Raw genomic sequence first — 16,615 nt, 5'->3', positions numbered from 1 at the left:
TCCATATACATACACCTTCCCTCCGTATACATACACCTTCCCTCTGCATACATACACCTTCCCTCCATATACGTATACCTTCCCTCCATATACATACACCTTCCCTCTGTATACACACACCTTCCCTCTGCATACATACACCTTCCCTCTGCATACATACACCACCTTCCCTCCGTATACATACACCTTCCCTCTGTATACATAAACCTTCCCTCTGTATACACACACCTTCCCTCCGTATACATACACCTTCCCTCCATATACATACACCTTCCCTCTGTATACATGCACCTTCCCTCTGTATACATACACCTTCCCTCTGTATACATACACTTTCCCTCTGTATACATGCACCTTCCCTCTGTGTACATACACCTTCGGCTCTGTATGTACATGCCTCCCCTCTGTCTTTGTTAGGGTTTATGCTTTGATAAAACATCATGACCAAAAGACAAGTTGAGAAGGAAAGGGCTTATCTGCTTTTCTACGTGGTGGGCTATCACTGAAGGAAGCCAGGACAGAGCTTCTCCTGGCTTGCTCAGTCTGCTTTCTTACAGAACTCAGGGCAGTCTGGGGCAAGAACCTCCTCTGGGGGCCCATCCTTCCATCCTGAGCAGCAGTGCCATCCCCAACCACCCAGCCAGGTCACTTCTTCAAGCAGGCATACCGGGGTCCCAGAAGAGGAAGGAAAGTGACAAGTGTATGTGACACAAAGTAAATAAGTGTGACTATTTTACCCTTGGGTCAGGTTCAGGCTCTGTGCGATGCCTCCTGGCTACCTTTTCTGGACTCGATCTTTCCTAACACTCAGAATACCTGGGGCAGTTCCCATCTGTGGCTTTATGAGACAGAGAAGCACCAAGTCTGCTCTGACAGGCTTTCTCTCCCTCCATACATAGGGCAGCCCACATAGTTCCTACAAGAAATACGGGCTTTGATCTACAGACTCACCGTGTCTCCCCATCTATTTGAGAACCACCGGAAGGTGAAGCTCTGGCTCCCCCATTTTTTTTTCTCCCAAACAATTTCTTTTATTTTTTTTTTTGAGATTATATACCTGTCTTCAAGAAGCACTTGTCTCTTTAGTTCTCTAGCCCAGTGGCCAGCTTAATCTGCCTTTGGATGCGTGCCTAAGTCGATGCTTACACATTAGAAGTGCATCATTCAAGCGGACAAGTCTTATAAACAAAAGGATTTACTCTTTCATGCTTTAGAGGCAGGAAGCTCCATTTAATTCCTGGGCTCAGGCTTTCCTGTCCCTATGCACAGACGGGGGCATTTATTATGCAATCATCCCCTTTTCGTGTAAAGTGGAGATCCCACAAGAAAAGCATGGTGAGCTATGGAGAAATCGCTCCGTGACAATATTAAACGCACTGCTTTTCAGTGGACTCATTACAGGGCAGGCACAGGAGCGGGTGATCGTCACGTCAATGTTCAGTGCTACCAGGCATGGCACAGCCTACTGGGTACTCGGAAAACCGAGTCAAGAGAGTGGAGGAGCTGTGAGTAACAGGGCAGAGAGGGGGCTGCTCAGGAGACATGGACATTACTGGACCCCTTTTAAAGAAAATATGGAAGATTGTGTTGAGCTTTCTTCCTTGAACTTCACAAATAGCAATACAATGTAAATGAGTGGTACTCTGGCCCCGTGTGGGCCATATTTATTCGCCGGCTGCCAATGGTGTGCTGGTGGAGAATTAGCATTAAAGAAGGAGCCAAGTTAATAGGCTACCATACAACACAGGGAAGTGTGCTCTCCTTTGAGCACATAACCAGTCATACAAAATAAGGCTAAAATAAAAGCTCCCAGCTAAACAATAGTAAAAGGAATGAATGAATGAATGAATGAATGAGTAAAGTCTTCCTCCTTTCTCAATCTTCAAATCTACCACTGTGTAAACAGTGCACAGGTCTGATAACAAAAAAAAATAAATAAATAAGTCGTGTTTCCTGTTGCATAGCACAGATTATGTGGTAGACTAAATGGGACATATAACAGATCATCCTCTGTCCAAACAGCAGAGAAAGAACCAAACGTTGGAAAGTTCAGCGTGGGAATCAGGAGGTGAAATCAGAATGAGTCTAATGTCTACTGGAAGCCATGCATCAACCTCTACATCTTTTATGTCCTTCCTCAATGGTCCAGGAGAAGACTTGTCTGGATTAGGTCCAAATGGTATTCTTAGAGCCCTGGGGGTGCTGCAAGAGGCCTCTGATGAAGCCACATTAACAAGGGAGTAACGGCAAAGGAACAGAGTCAGGCCCATAGGCACTTCACAACCGCAAGTGGTTCAGAGTTCGTTCATCTTGGCACTGTCTTATTTTTGAACTGTAGCTGAGGCTGGCTTCTAACTTACAATCCTACTGCCTCAGTCCCCTAAGTGCTGAGATTACAGCCTGCACTACCACACCCAGCAGAGCCCATTTGCCATGTAAAAGTATTCTGTTTAAAGAGCTTTATTACCAAGATGATTTCTAATTTAACATGACCACAAAGCATTAGGCCAGTGCATTTGGTATTTCTTTTAATCTTTCTGCGGTATCTATGTGGTTCTCTAGAATATTGTTATTAGAATTTATCACTGACTGGTTAATTCTGATCCTCAAGACTATACACTTTGATCTCTTTTTCCTAGTTATAAGGAAGATACAAACTCCTAAATTACATACTTTAGCAGCTGACAGGATTCAATCAGGGGAACATCTAATGTCAAAATCGTGGAACTCAAATCTGTCTTCAAGGTTAAAAAATATGCTTCATGGTAAAAAAAAAAAAAATAAAATAAAAAATGTTTTGTTTTAGTTTTTGAGACAAGGAGTCTCCGTACTGTCCAAGTTGACCTTGGATTTCTAAATGCTGGTGTGACAAGCTACCACTACATAAAATAATAATAATAACAACTGGTTCCCTCATTACTATTTCAACTCCTTCTCCACAAGGATCGACATGTTCCTGTGCTGAGAGAGTAAAGACTTACTTACCCTGGGGTGCAGAAGTGAATGGCCGCCAGCTCTGCCCAACAAGCAAATCTGTTGGGGACAGGAAAGCCCAAAATGTTGACAAAGCCTCCAGGGCAGTAGTGGTTGCTAAGAACTTTCAAGGCAAACAAAACGCCTGGAAGAGAATAAAGGACATAGTGATATCAACAGTCCGAACAGGGAGAGAGTCACTGCGCACAAAGAAAAGTAATTAAATCTGAAAACAATTACTCAATTATTACATCCAACTTTCCGCTTTCAAACACAGTCCGTAGGGCAGTAAGCACAGCAGCCATCCCGTCCATGGGTAGGACATGGAAATTCAAACTGCTTCCAAGGGTACAGCACAGGCAGTGGGAATGGCCCTCAGCAATGGTATCAAATGCCAAGGAGCTGCCCACTTTAGAGCAGCTAATTTTATGCTGTATGAATATGAACAATGAACAAATACCAGAAATGTATGTTCTGTGGCCACTATGGAAAAACACTGAAAGCAGGGTGTATGTGCTCATACTTACACACAGAAGGCTACCGTTGGGAAGGAAGGGGGGGGGCAACAGCAATGGAAGCAGACGGCTGGGTTCTGCCTTCTTGTTTCAGGATTATTCTTCTCCTGTTCTTCACGTCTCATACTTAACACACCTAACTTCTGCCCATGGAACACCTATCAAATCAGAGTTTCTGGGGCAATGCATATGGCAAAAGTTCGCCCACAAAGTTCAAATCCCACGTCTACTTCTTACTTGCTGTGCGGCCTTGAGCTAACTACTTCACTACAGTATCAAGATGACACTATTCCTTCTGGGTCTGCAAAGCAAACAAAACAGTGATGGTGTCTGGCAACGGTGGCTCCCAAGACAAGGGGCACATACTATGGCAATGGTGGTTCCAAAGATACGGGGTGCATACCATGGTAATGGGTTGGACACTTGTATTTAAAGATCCATTTTTATTTTAAATTTGTATGAGTATGCGTCTGTATACAGGTAAATATAAGTGATTGCAGGTGCCCAGAGAAGGTGGAAAATGGGACCTCATTTTATGTTATATAAATATTAACAAACAAACACCCATAACATGGAAGCTAGTAGCATCCATGGAAAAACACTGAAAAGACGGTGCATGTATTCCAGTGGAGCTGGAGTTCCAGGCAGCTGTGGGCAGCCCTGCGAGGATGCTGGACATCAAACTTGGGTCCTCTGGAAGACCAATACGTGTTCTTCAGAGCTGAGCCATCTTTCCATCGTGATTGGATATTCATTTCAATGAAATCATTGAGAGGCACAAGCCACATCATTCCCTAGGTAACCTTGGACCAATACAGTTCTCCCCATTTCATGCTTATGATTCTTAAATCATAACTGGGGAAGATACGAAGTGCACATGAGATAAAGGCCAGCCCAGGGTCAAGTCAAGCTTGTCCTTTGGGGATTCCAATGATCATTGGCTGTCCTCTGGTAAAGGAAGGCTGACTTCTAGCGGCTTCATCTGAAAGTGGGATATGTACAATCAAGACCTCATCTGCCCTGGGAAGCCATCTGTACCTCGGGGACCAGCTCACAGTGAACCCCAGGCTTTGGTTGCCCCTTGATGCCTTTCTGAATTTCATTTGCTTAGTGCTACCTGCTACACACAAGAGTTTTGTGCCTCACTGACTCAGAGAAGTTGGCAACCAGGGTATCCTGAGTCTGCTTCCCAGACATACTCATGTTTTCAGAACATTCTTTTGTAAAGTTTCCCTCCATAGCTCTATGATGAGGGAAGCCAGCTGCATGCTTCTGGTACCCCAAACCACATTCTAGTAGACCAGGGCCCCAAGTGCTCAAGAATGAAGTGCGTAATGTGGGGCAGGCCAAACAATGCCCTCTTGGACTCCAGTCGGTCTGCTCTTGAAGATGCGGGCCCTAGCAGCCATTAACCACTCAGGATCCTGGCCCCGTATCAACTAGCAAAGGAAACAGCCAACCTCCCTCACACAGCCCCCAGAGAGCATCTGCTTTACCTGAGAAGCCGATGGCACAGTTCCTTTTGAAGTCAGGCTGATTCATGAGTTCTGCAGAAGCAAACTGCAAGAGCAAATACACCACCCCCGTAAGCAGGGAGAACGTGGCAATGATGTAGGCAAACCACCGACTCCCCAGCCTTTTCTCCAGCTTCACTCCTTTCCAGAGCATGGACACCATGTTGAAATACAGATGCCAGTCATCTCCGTGGTGCACGGGAGCAAGCAGTAAACGCTGCCAGTCGTTCTGCTGGTAACACTTTTCCACACTGATGCAGGAATGGTACAGGGGCTTCCAAGGATTCAGGAAGAACCAGACGTTGACAGCCAAGGTTGTGAGGGTAACAGGCGGAATGTTGTTGATCCCGATGTGGAACACTTGAGAGAGGAGCAGAAGGAGGCCGGTGTCGATCCCTCTTGTTCTCCGCTGCATGACTGGATATGAGGAGCGTGGCTAAGGAACTGTGCTAGATTAGGATCCCAGAGAGGCACACGGAGAGCAGCACCTGAAACACACAGTGCATATGAAATTCATCAGCTGAGAACAGCCCTGCTGCTCAAACCCTCACTGGGAGATGGGCCCAGGCTTCCATAGTCACACACCCCTTAACCCAACAGACACACCACTAACTTCTTTTTCCATTTCACATTCTAAAATAGAACTGCTACCCCAGATCCAAGTGGACTTAAGGGCAGGTGTGCTTTCCTTGCCCACAATGGCCATAAACTTGTAATGTGTCTTTCTTAGTAAAAGAAACACAAAAGGTAATCCTAGCAACGTAAGGACCCACGAAAGGTGGAGGCAGAGACCCGACTCTACAAAATTATCTTCTGACCATCACAGATGCACTGTGACGTGCACACCCACGATCCACAGATTATACACACACAATAGTAATAACAATGGGGAAAAACAAGGACTAGAGAGGAGGTGCAGTGTGTAAAGCTTGCTGTGTAAACACAGAAACCTGAATCCAATTGTCCAAAGTGCGTACAGAACTGGGCATGAATTCCTGCATCTGTAAACCAAGGCTCCTATAACGAAACTAGACACAGAGACAGCAGGGTTCCAGCTAGCCTGGTATATACGGCAGGAAGAACAAAGTGAGAGACCCTGCCTCAACCAAAGTGGAGGTTTACCCTCTGACCTCGACATGCATACCATGACACACATGTGCTAGCACTCACAGATGCTAAGTCATACACACCCATCATATGCATGTACATGCACATAGCACATATCATACAACCCTAAACATACATTATATACACATAAAAGATTAAAATGGCAAGTTAGACTATGACACTTAAGTCTACAAAGAGAGTAGACAAACATTAAGCAATTTTTATCAAGTCCCTGCCAAGTCTCCTTATACCTTCTAATAGTTTTAGCAGAAAGACGCAAAATGCATGATTTGTGAGCACGGTATGGACGAATCCAATACTAACAGGTGTCTGTGCCCCAAATTCTTAGTCATGGCTTATAAATACTTACGTATGTGCCAAATCCTACACTGGAAAAAATGCAGTTCTTGTTTTTACGCTCACTTGTCACCAGGAACTAAATCAACCTCTGGCTCAGGATGTTGTACGCACAGAGAAGAAACCCAAGACCATGGGCACACAAGTGCGCAGAAGGTGGTGACAGGACTACTGTCTTACAGAGCTCATTTGAGTTAGTGACAAGGAACAGTTCCATGAGTCAGTGGTCCACCTCTCCACCCTCTCCTCTGAGGCTAGCATTGTGACACGCTTGCGATGACAGAGCAGAAGGGTGGGTAATACAAGCAGCCCAAAGCTAGCCCCACGATGCACTGCAGGCTTCCAGTCTGGGCGAGAGTCTGGGCTATGTGCACAGGCTCCGGTCTTCCCATGGTCCCTGGTCCCAGCCACTGGCAGCTAATCCTCAGACCAAAGGCTGTCTGAGGTGACACAGATGTAAACAGGAGTCCAATGGGCCCTTCCTAATCTGAACCACTAGCTAACCAGAGAGGTTAGCTCTGAAGAGGTTAGGCAGCAATTCCTGACTAATATAGGTGTTGATTCTGGATAGGGACTGGTTCCTGCTCACAAGAACCAGCTAGTGAGGAGGGGGTGGGTCAGATAGGGACAGGCTAAGAACAGGTCCATAAAAAGGATCAAGTGTTTGAAAGAGAGACCAGGAAGTGGGGGGATGGGGTGTCAGGTACAGACACAGGAAAAGTAGACAAGGGATTCGAAAGATGTTCCTGAGAGTGCTCATTCACTGACATGTTTTTCTGTGGTGATTTCTCAGCTCCCAACTCCAGGTAGCAGGAACCCAGCATACTAGATAATGCATGGGCTTTACAGAAAACGATGGAATTAAATTTTAATTACAAAAACTTAAAAATTTAAAGAAAAGTAATTTTACAATGTGTCTACTTAGAAGTGCTATGAGTAGCCCATCACTTAAAGGTCCTCAGTACCTTCACGCTGAATTGAAATAATTGGTGATATCCCAGGATTGCTAAAAGTTCAATGGGGCAGAAGAAACGATGGAAAAGTGCAAGTATTTTCATTTCGATCACTTATGTTGAAATCAAGCCTGCAAAAGTCAGTTCTCATAAGGCTCAAATATACTCTGGGTCCTCAAATGTATTGCTTCCAGTTCTTTATTCTTTTATATGTTAAGTAATTTAGTCATTTTCACCTCCATCCTGCTCCCTCTCCCACTGGCACCTTCCAAACAAGTCCCCCCTCTCATGTTTTCTTCCTGTGAATTTAGTTATTTGCTGGAGCACAGGACAAAGTCATAGAGTGGAGCAAGAGCCACTTCCCACTGAAGAAAGTGATACCCCCTGCCCCTAATAAGATTTGATTGCAGATAATCCTTTGGCGGAAGGGTGTGGCCTCATTGGTCCCTCCTTCACCCGCGATGAAAGCTGATGAGTCCAATCTTGTGCAAGCCTTGTATAGATAACCAAGACTATGTATAGTGAGTTCATGAGTGCAATGGCTGTCACGTCCATAAGGCATCCTTTTACTGCACATCTCCCTCCCCATTCTCAGCTTTTACATTCTCTCTGCCCCCTTTTCTGAGTCATTCCCTGAGCCTGTGAAGGTGCGTTACAGTGGTTTGAGTGGCTCCTATAGCCTCATGTTTGAATACTTGGTCCCAAGGTGGTGGAACTGTTTGGGAAGGATTGGGAGGTGTGGCCTTGCTGGAGGTGTGTTACAGCAAACTAGCTTTGAGGCTTCAAATGAATCATGCCATTTTCAGTATGTTCTCTACTCTCATCTGCCCCTCCCACTATGCCTTCACTCTGTCATCACGGACTCTAACCCATTGCAATCTTAGGCCCAATTAAATGCTCTCATATATCAGTTGCCTTAGTAATGGTGTTCTATCACAGCAACAGAGACATAATTAATGCAGGTATTACAGTTGTCCAAGTTGGGGCAGAACATTCGCCCATCACTTATTCTCAGCCCTTTGGACAGTTATTGATCTCTCCATTAACCAATGCCTGCTACAATAAGCAGCTTGTTTGAGGAAGGTGTGTTGGCTATTTTTATGTCAACTTGATACAAGGTATAGTCATCTGAGAGGAAAGAGCATCAATTAAAAAAATGTCTCCATGAGACCTGGCTGTACCCAAGCCTTTAGGACATTTTCCTAATTAGTGATTGATGACAGAGAACCCAGCTCATTGTGGGTGTGTTTCCCCTGCATTGATGATCCCGGATTCTATAAGAAAGCAGCTGAGCAAGCCAGGGGAAGCAAGCCATTAAACAGCACCCTTCCATGGCCACTGCATCAGCCCCTTACTCCCGGGTTCTTGCCTCATTTGAATTCTTGTCTTGGCTTCCTACAATGTGGAAGTGTAACCCAAATGTAAACCCCTTTTTTTCACCAACTTGATTTGGACATGGTATTTCATTGCAGTAACAGAAACCCTAAGTGAGACAAGTGGGTATCATGATGGGGGTGGGGCTATTGCTGTGACAGACAGTTGGGTTCAGGAGGACGATAGAAGTGGCTTTGGAACTTGAGGCTATAGAAGCCATTGAGTGCTGAGAGCTCAGTGAGCTGTTCTGTAGGAACCTGAAAGAATTTTGTGAGCAGTTCAGATAATGGAGGTCTGGCTTGTGATGCTTCAGGAGGAAGCAACAATTCTATGGGCCTTTTGTGTGAAGATTCTGTGACATCTGGTCAGATGGAGCTAAAGTATCAGCTGCGATTAACAGGAGACCAGAACAACTAGGGCTGCTGGGACAATGGATGCTCAAGAAAGAGGCAAGTGGCACTGAAATGAAGCCTCTGGGAAGTGTGTCCTAAGGTCAGCACACAGCAGCTCTGTTCCAGAGGTGACCTCGGTTGTACCTTGAGCCGGCAGCTCAACTCGGTAGTGTAAGAGGTGGTGCTGGTTTTGAATGAATGAAGGGATCATGGAGAGCAGCTGGAGCTCGGCACTGTGTAGCAGGGTTGCAGCTCCCCAAAGGTGCCCAGAAGAGGGGCCCTGGCAGTTCTGGAGATGGCCACGTAGAACAGCAGCAGCGACTGGGCAGAGCCTGCTGAGCTCAGAAGACAGGCTGCTGCATACGTTGTAAGGGACAGAGCTGGAGAAGCGGCCCATGCCCTTCGGAGGAGCCCAGATCATCAGTGAATCACACACATTGGGCATTGGGTTATTTACACTGTCGAAGTTTGGTTTTGCTGGGTTTTGCTTTGGGTCACTGATTGTGAGTGTGCCCTGGTTCTTCCTTCTTGAAGTAAGGATGAGTTTAGTTTATTTTGTATTTTATAGAAGTCTACAATTGAGAGACTGAATTTTTAAAGAGAGTTTTTAAATAGACTGAATTTTAAAATGTTTGAGCTGGTACAAACTGTGGCACATTCCAGACTTGGGATATTTCTTATTGAGATATTCGCGTTAATGCGTGCCCTTAGGAAATAAACAAGAAAGGAAAGGTTACAGCTTACCAGTGATGTATTTTTATGTCAAGTTGACAAGAGATCAGCTGTGCTGGTTATTATGTCAACTTGACACAAGGCATAGTCATCTGAGAGGAGAAAACCTCAACTTAAAAAAAAATGCTTTCATAAGACCAGGCTGTAGATAAGCCTATGGGGCTTTGGTTCTCAACCCAACGTTCCTATGCTGTTACCCTAAATACAATTCCGCATGTTGTGGTGAACCCCACTCATAAAATTATTTTGTTGCTACTTCATTACTGTAATTTTCCTACTGTTATGAATCATATTTTTCAATGGTCTTTAGTAACCCCAGGAAAAAGGTCATTTGACCTAAAAGGGCTGCAACCCACTGGTTGGGAACGGATCCTTTAAGGCATTTTCCTAATTAGTGATTGATGGTTAAAGTCTAGCTCATTGTGGTTGGTTCCACCTCTGGGAGTGGGGCTGCTGATCCTAGATTCTATAAGAAAGCAGGCTGAGCAAGCCATGAGAAGCAAGCCAAAAAGCAGCATCCCTCCATGGCCTCTGCATCAGCTCCTGCCTCCAAGTTTCTGCCCTATTTGAGTTCCTGTTCTGGCTTCCTTCAATGATGGGCTACAATGTGGAAGTGTAACCCAAGTAAAGTCTTTTCTCCCCATCTTGCTCTTGGTCATAGTATTTCATGTCAGCAATAGAAACCCCAACTAAGAGAGAACAATGAGGACGGCACTTTGGGGAAATGAACAAGACTACTTGGAAAGCAATTTGACAACAAGGTTGTTTAGCAAAAGCAATAGTAGAAGAATCCCCTACTAGAGCCTGTGACCTCCCCAGTCAAGGGCTTCTGACCAGGTTTAGAGAAGCAGGCATGAGTTTCCTCCTGTGGTGTGGACCTCAAATCTGATCAGAAAGCAGTTTGTGGGAAACCTTAGCAATCTTGTCAGCACACCCACAGTAATGACCTCCAAACATCATGCACACATGGGTGATCGAGCCCACATACAAGTGTGCATGTGCGCATGCACACACACACACACACACACACACACACACACACACACAAAACACGTCAAGTGTATTTATTGCCTTGGCCTTATCACTATTATTGTAGCTCTGTGGCTACAATAAAATAAAAAACGACCAGATTTCAAACAGAAAAGCTCCTAAACAACTTTAGAGAGATGGCCGTGGCTCCACAATGGGAAACTTTCCATTCTCTAGCCCCTGTGACTTTCATGCAGCTCATCTATTTATATATGCACGGTGCAAGCAGAGTCCTGTAGATGATGGGCTACTTGTAGCAGCAGCAGCAGCAGCAGCAGCAGCAGCAGCAGCAGCAGCAGCCGATCAAAGCTGATGACTCCATTACTTAAGAGGCAGCTCTCCTGAATTACAATTCCCAGTGACCAAGAACACACATGAAAGGCAGAAGCTCCCTAGTCTCTGCCCTGCACTCAGGCTGGGTTTCGGCTCTTCTGGCCAGGACGAGTCCCTTTCTGTGCAGCCCTTCCAACTTCCCAGCTTCACCTCCTCACAGGCAGTCAGCTCCCACTCCATGGATACTTAGCTTTCCTGTGCCTTCTGGGTCCTTCTAACGAGTAGAGTGATTTTCAACCCTCCTAAGGCTATAAACCTTTAATGCAGTTCATGGTGTGATGACCGCCCCCAACCATAGCATTAGTTCATTGCTACTTCAAAACTGCAACTTTGCTACTCTTATGAATCACAACGTAAATATCTGGAATGCAGATATCTGATATGTGAACCCCGAAGGGTCACAGCCCACAGGTTGAGAACTGCAATCTAATTCCTTTCCCAGGGGTTTATTTTCTTCTATCCTTAATGTTTCCCGTGAACTCGAGACCTCCGTCCTGACAAGGTTTTATCATGATTTCCAAATTTGGTTCGCTCAGCTTTGACTCCGCGGCAAGCTCCCAGGTCACAGGAGGACAGCAGTGTGCCTGCTGTCTTGGTTTGTGAGAGGTGAAGTCTCCTTTCTAACAGCGGTGATTCAGTCTCTCCGTCTTCCATTCACCCATTCCAAGTGTCAAGTGCTAGGGGGACACTTATAGTCCGACACTTATACCTATTGGAAGAAATAAAGATGCTGGTCCCAGGAAACTAGAAGAACAGACCATACAGCAAGCAACCCTCTCTCAATGCGCCCAGCACACAAAGATGGACACAGTCAAGAGCCCTGGGATTTGCACCAAAGGTGTTTTAAGTGACAAAGACAAATCTGATAACAAATCTATATTTTAAAATCTCTTCTGATAAGCTATGGAATATTCCTTGGGGAAGAGAGGTATAAATGGGAGAATTCAGCCATGTTCAAGTTAACCATAATGGTTCTGATTTCTGCTTCTTCTCAGTTGGTGTGCATACCTCAAACAAGTCCAAGTCCTACTGAGCACTCACCACGACACAGTGGTCTCTTATTTGGTCTCAGTTATGTGGGTCTGTCTCCTCAGAAAACATACTGTAGCCCTGGGTAACATAAGTTGATTCCTTAGTAATAAGCCTTTAATGGCTCAATATCACAGTGAGAATAGAGTATCAAGCCTTTATCAGAACTTTACAGGGCTGACTCCAGTGCCTCACCCACCTGTGGTCTGTCAGGATAGTTTCTGCTTAGTCAACTCTGCTTCTCCCATATCGCAAGTCGCCACAAGCGCAGTTCGAATGGCAGAGGGCAAGAGTAGCCTTGTTGAATGTCCAGGATTACACAGAACTAGACTGTGTGATCACTGTGAAGGCAGTGACCAGTACATGGTGTGTGCTTAAAAGGTCTCCCGAATGAGTTATGGTTAGTATTCTGAGTGAGTTTCCCGTTACACAGTAAGCCAGCATGGTTAAGAAAACCAGGATACCTTCCTGATCGTCTCCGTCTCTCCCACAGCTGTAATAATCTTCCCACCATGTGCTGTGTGTTACTCATCTTCCAGAACACTCTATCAGCTTCATAGAAATAAACCTACGGTTCACTTAAAGTGTGATGACAAACTGCTTTGCCAAAACTATCTGGCAAACAAAACACCATTTTAATTACGTAGTAACACACACTAGATAGCATTCATTATATCAAGGTTGTGGCAGAGACGTGGAAGATTTCTTGAATATTGATGGGGAAATTAGCCATATTTACTTTTAATGAGAAATTAAAAATTAAACAGGTATGTAATAAGAAAAACTACATGGCTAGAATAAACAAAGAAACTGGATTCATAATTTGAGAAACCAGTGTGTCCCAAGGGGCCGGGGGTGGGGGAGGAACAGAGTGGAAAGGGAAAAGAAACTAATTACAAGGATTTTGAATTCTACTTGCAAAGCAGAAAATATTTCACCATTATCATTTACCAAGGCAGTATGTATCTCAATTTTCAGATTTAAATGTTCAATAACAACCAAAACCATTAAATTGCAAGAATATTATACCGGCTATAAATTCTATTCCCAATTTGGTATGTGATCCTAACAAATTCATTCCACAAGAAACACAGACATGATGGCGTCTTAGTGGGAGTAATTAGACACTGTGCTGAAGACTGGGGTCTCTGGATTACTGTAAGTGCAACAGATTTACTGAAATCATTTTCCATTATGTGGATCCCTCTCCAAGAAACTGTTCATTGCTAGACAGCTTAGAGAGATCAACACTATGCCACCACGCCTTTTGATGAATTTCATTTAATAGTTTTACATAGTTGAATACACATGCCTTTAAAAATCATAGGAAAATATAATAATTCACAAGTATTCATTAAAGGCCTGTGATTGCCTAAGCTGAGAGCTTTCTAAATATCCAACTTTCCAAATACTTGAGAATTTTTCAAATGGGGACATAATCTACATACAATAATAATCACATTATTAAAGCATACAGCTCAGATTATTTTAGTGCATTCATAGATTGTGTAGCCATTACCAGTATTAATTCCAGAACTTTCTTGATGCCAAAAAGAAACCGAAAACTATTTAGTGGTTCCACTACCACTCTTTCCCCTGAGGCTTTAATAATTATCCACCTAATTTTTGTCTAAGAGATTTCCCTGTTCTGGACTTCGCGTGTAAGTGAAACCATCCTATACAGAACATCTGACTTGGAAGAAATGTTATACCAATACTTGCTATGGTTAAGTAATAGTTAACTGCATGGACCCACCATGTCCTGTTTCCCTCTTCATCTGCAGATGGGCTTCACCAGTGTTTGCAGCCTGGCCCTGGGATGCATAACGGTCACATGATCCCAGTGTGCTGTTCTCTGTGTGAGCATGCACCTAAGAGTAGAGTTACTGGAACAAACAGCAGCTCTGTCTTAACTATTTAACTTTTTGAGAAACAACAAATTATTCTTCAAATGCATGTACTCTGGTAGGTTGCAAAGCCTCTGGCTTTCCTCGTTTATTCAAGAAAATTTCCTTTTTTGTTTGTTTTCAAGGACAGGGCTTCTCTGTGTAACAAACAAATATGCTTTTTTTGTTGTTGTTTTTGATTTTTGGTTTTTGGTTTCTGAAGACAGGGTTTCTCTGTGTAGCCCTGGCTGTCCTGGAACTCACTCTGTAGACCAGGCTGGCCTCCAACTAGAGATCTGCCCACTCTGTCTCCTGAGTACTGGGACTTCAGGCATGAACGGCTACTTACCACCCAGCTTGAATCTTTGCTTTGTATCCCTGTTTATCTAGCTTTCCTAGTGAGTATGAAATTGTGGGCAAATCCCTCTCATAATGTAAGGCTAGTGGTACTGAGAAAATGAACTTCACATTGATGAAAAAGCAATATGAACTCAGACATGTCCACTGCACTCAAATGCGCTTACTCTCAGGAGCAGATTAGGAGAAAGCCCAAGAAAGAAAGGTGAAATCACAAAGACAGCACCTGGCTAAACTGAAAACATCAGCGCCACGATTCCTTGGGCTTCAGCATGTAGAGAGGGCATTTGAGTGCCCTTCAACAGCGTGGCGCGCCGTACGTGAACACGTCAGGGGTAAATACCACATAATCCTTTCAAAGACACACAGAGGGCTGGTGTTTCTAATGACTGCAAATTGTGCAAAATGCTATGGAAAGAGCAAATGTTCACACTAAACATAAAAACAGTTCTTCTCTCCTATTGCAGGAGCCAGGGAGCAGAGAGAGCCGTAACCAAGTCAGAAGACCAAGAGAAGAGCCAGATACCAGTGCACCTCGACACCCGCTCCACTCAGTGCGCCTGCTTTCTCTGAGACCGGAGAAGCTGACCAAGCACATTCTTAGAAACCACTTCATTCTGAAGAACAAACTAAAAAGACTATTTTCTCTACTGGCCCCTGGGGTACCAACAGAGAAGCGTGTTCCCACCCAGCATGATAACGCAATTATTTTATCCCGCTAATACAACTTCTTGGTATGATTTCATTTTTGAAATGGTAGTTTCCTTAGGTCCTGGAAGATCCCAATTATAATGTAGATAATCAAGATCTCCCTGAAAATTAAAAAAAAAAATTAAGATGCACTAACAGTTAACGAAAACCAAGAATTTTCTTAACTGACTCCTTACAAACAAATCAGGTCTACTTTCAAATAAGTAAGTGCACGTCAAAAAAACTCTGCTAAAAGTTTTATAAAATGACAGAGAAATTATGCCTTCCAACCTTAACATTTAATTATTAAATATAATAGCAGATGGTATGGCTTCACGTCATTACGCTCTGTTCAATTTACCAGAAAGCATCATCTACCTAAGCTGACTGGTAAACAGGGAATCCTCGGGGAGGCGGTGTAGAATCTCCATCAGACTCCATAATCATCCGCTGACAAGCTGCACACAAACAACAATTTCTTCTCGCCTCCTAAAATCTGTTAAGTGGCTTCATGAACTGTACTAATGATACAACCAAAGGGAATCTGAATGGGGCTCTGTTTTCTTACTTCCCATTAAAGGGAGGAATAAAAAGAGATGAAGACAATGAAATGAATAAAAATGGACCTCGTGAATAAAACATGAAGACTGAAATCAAATTATATTACGAAGGTAATGGGAGTGCGGTCTTCATGAATATCATGGCACTCTCAATAATTACATTCCAGAATCTATACATGGAAATACCCACAACTCAGACTCTGTTCCAGAGAAGGTAGGAATTAAGAACACTGCCTTCCCTTTGCAGTTTGCAGAGACCGCGTTACTACAGCCACTCAGCTTGGGATGCCAACTTGGAAACTGCCTGGTGCCACTGGCTGTGTCTTCTGCTTTTAAGTGAGAAGACTTAGTTTTTAGGACACGGGCTCCTCTTTCTTTCTTTCTTTTGGCCCATTCATAATCTTCACAAACAAACAAACAAAAAAAAAATTCCTCACCTGTTAATGGGATGAAGCCCAAGTATCTTATAATAGCTTGCCTTTTTTTTTTATTTGTAGAAGGGATTTTTTTTTTTACAATAAAGTTTCAAAAATAAACATAGAGAGAAATGGGTTGCCTTAATGCCAATCAGTTGGAAGGCTCGCATAGGTAAAACATCGTAACTTGGAGGAGTGAGGACTTGAGAGCATTAAATAGACATACCAATATTCCAGACAAGGGACCAACCATTAACAGCCACGAACTAATGTGGTGACACAACCCACAAAGGTTGGGTCTTCAGCACACTACACTCTCCTTAATCTACTTACAGAACACTTGATTCAATTTGCTAAAATCCAAGTTCGTCCCACTGCCTCCCCCAGCGATCCATCAG

General features: G+C 44.0%; 1 protein-coding gene across 1 annotated transcript in view; it reads right to left on the bottom strand.

The window, feature by feature from the left end:
• Rhbdd1 (rhomboid domain containing 1) overlaps window positions 1-16,615 on the bottom strand; it is a 118,174-nt gene that overhangs the window by 88,461 nt on the left and 13,098 nt on the right. The window contains exons 2-3 of the mRNA XM_032901458.1: window positions 4,985-5,490; window positions 2,986-3,118 (exon numbers count right to left, since the gene is read on the bottom strand). Of these exons, the coding sequence (XP_032757349.1) occupies window positions 2,986-3,118; window positions 4,985-5,417 (566 nt within the window). The 5' untranslated portion in view covers window positions 5,418-5,490. The remainder of the gene's footprint in view (window positions 1-2,985; window positions 3,119-4,984; window positions 5,491-16,615) is intronic.

Source organism: Rattus rattus, chromosome 4, assembly GCF_011064425.1.
Source record: "Rattus rattus isolate New Zealand chromosome 4, Rrattus_CSIRO_v1, whole genome shotgun sequence".
Lineage (NCBI taxonomy): Eukaryota > Metazoa > Chordata > Mammalia > Rodentia > Muridae > Rattus > Rattus rattus.
Note: the sequence above shows the minus strand (reverse complement) of the source record. Positions and strands in the feature narration are given on the sequence as shown.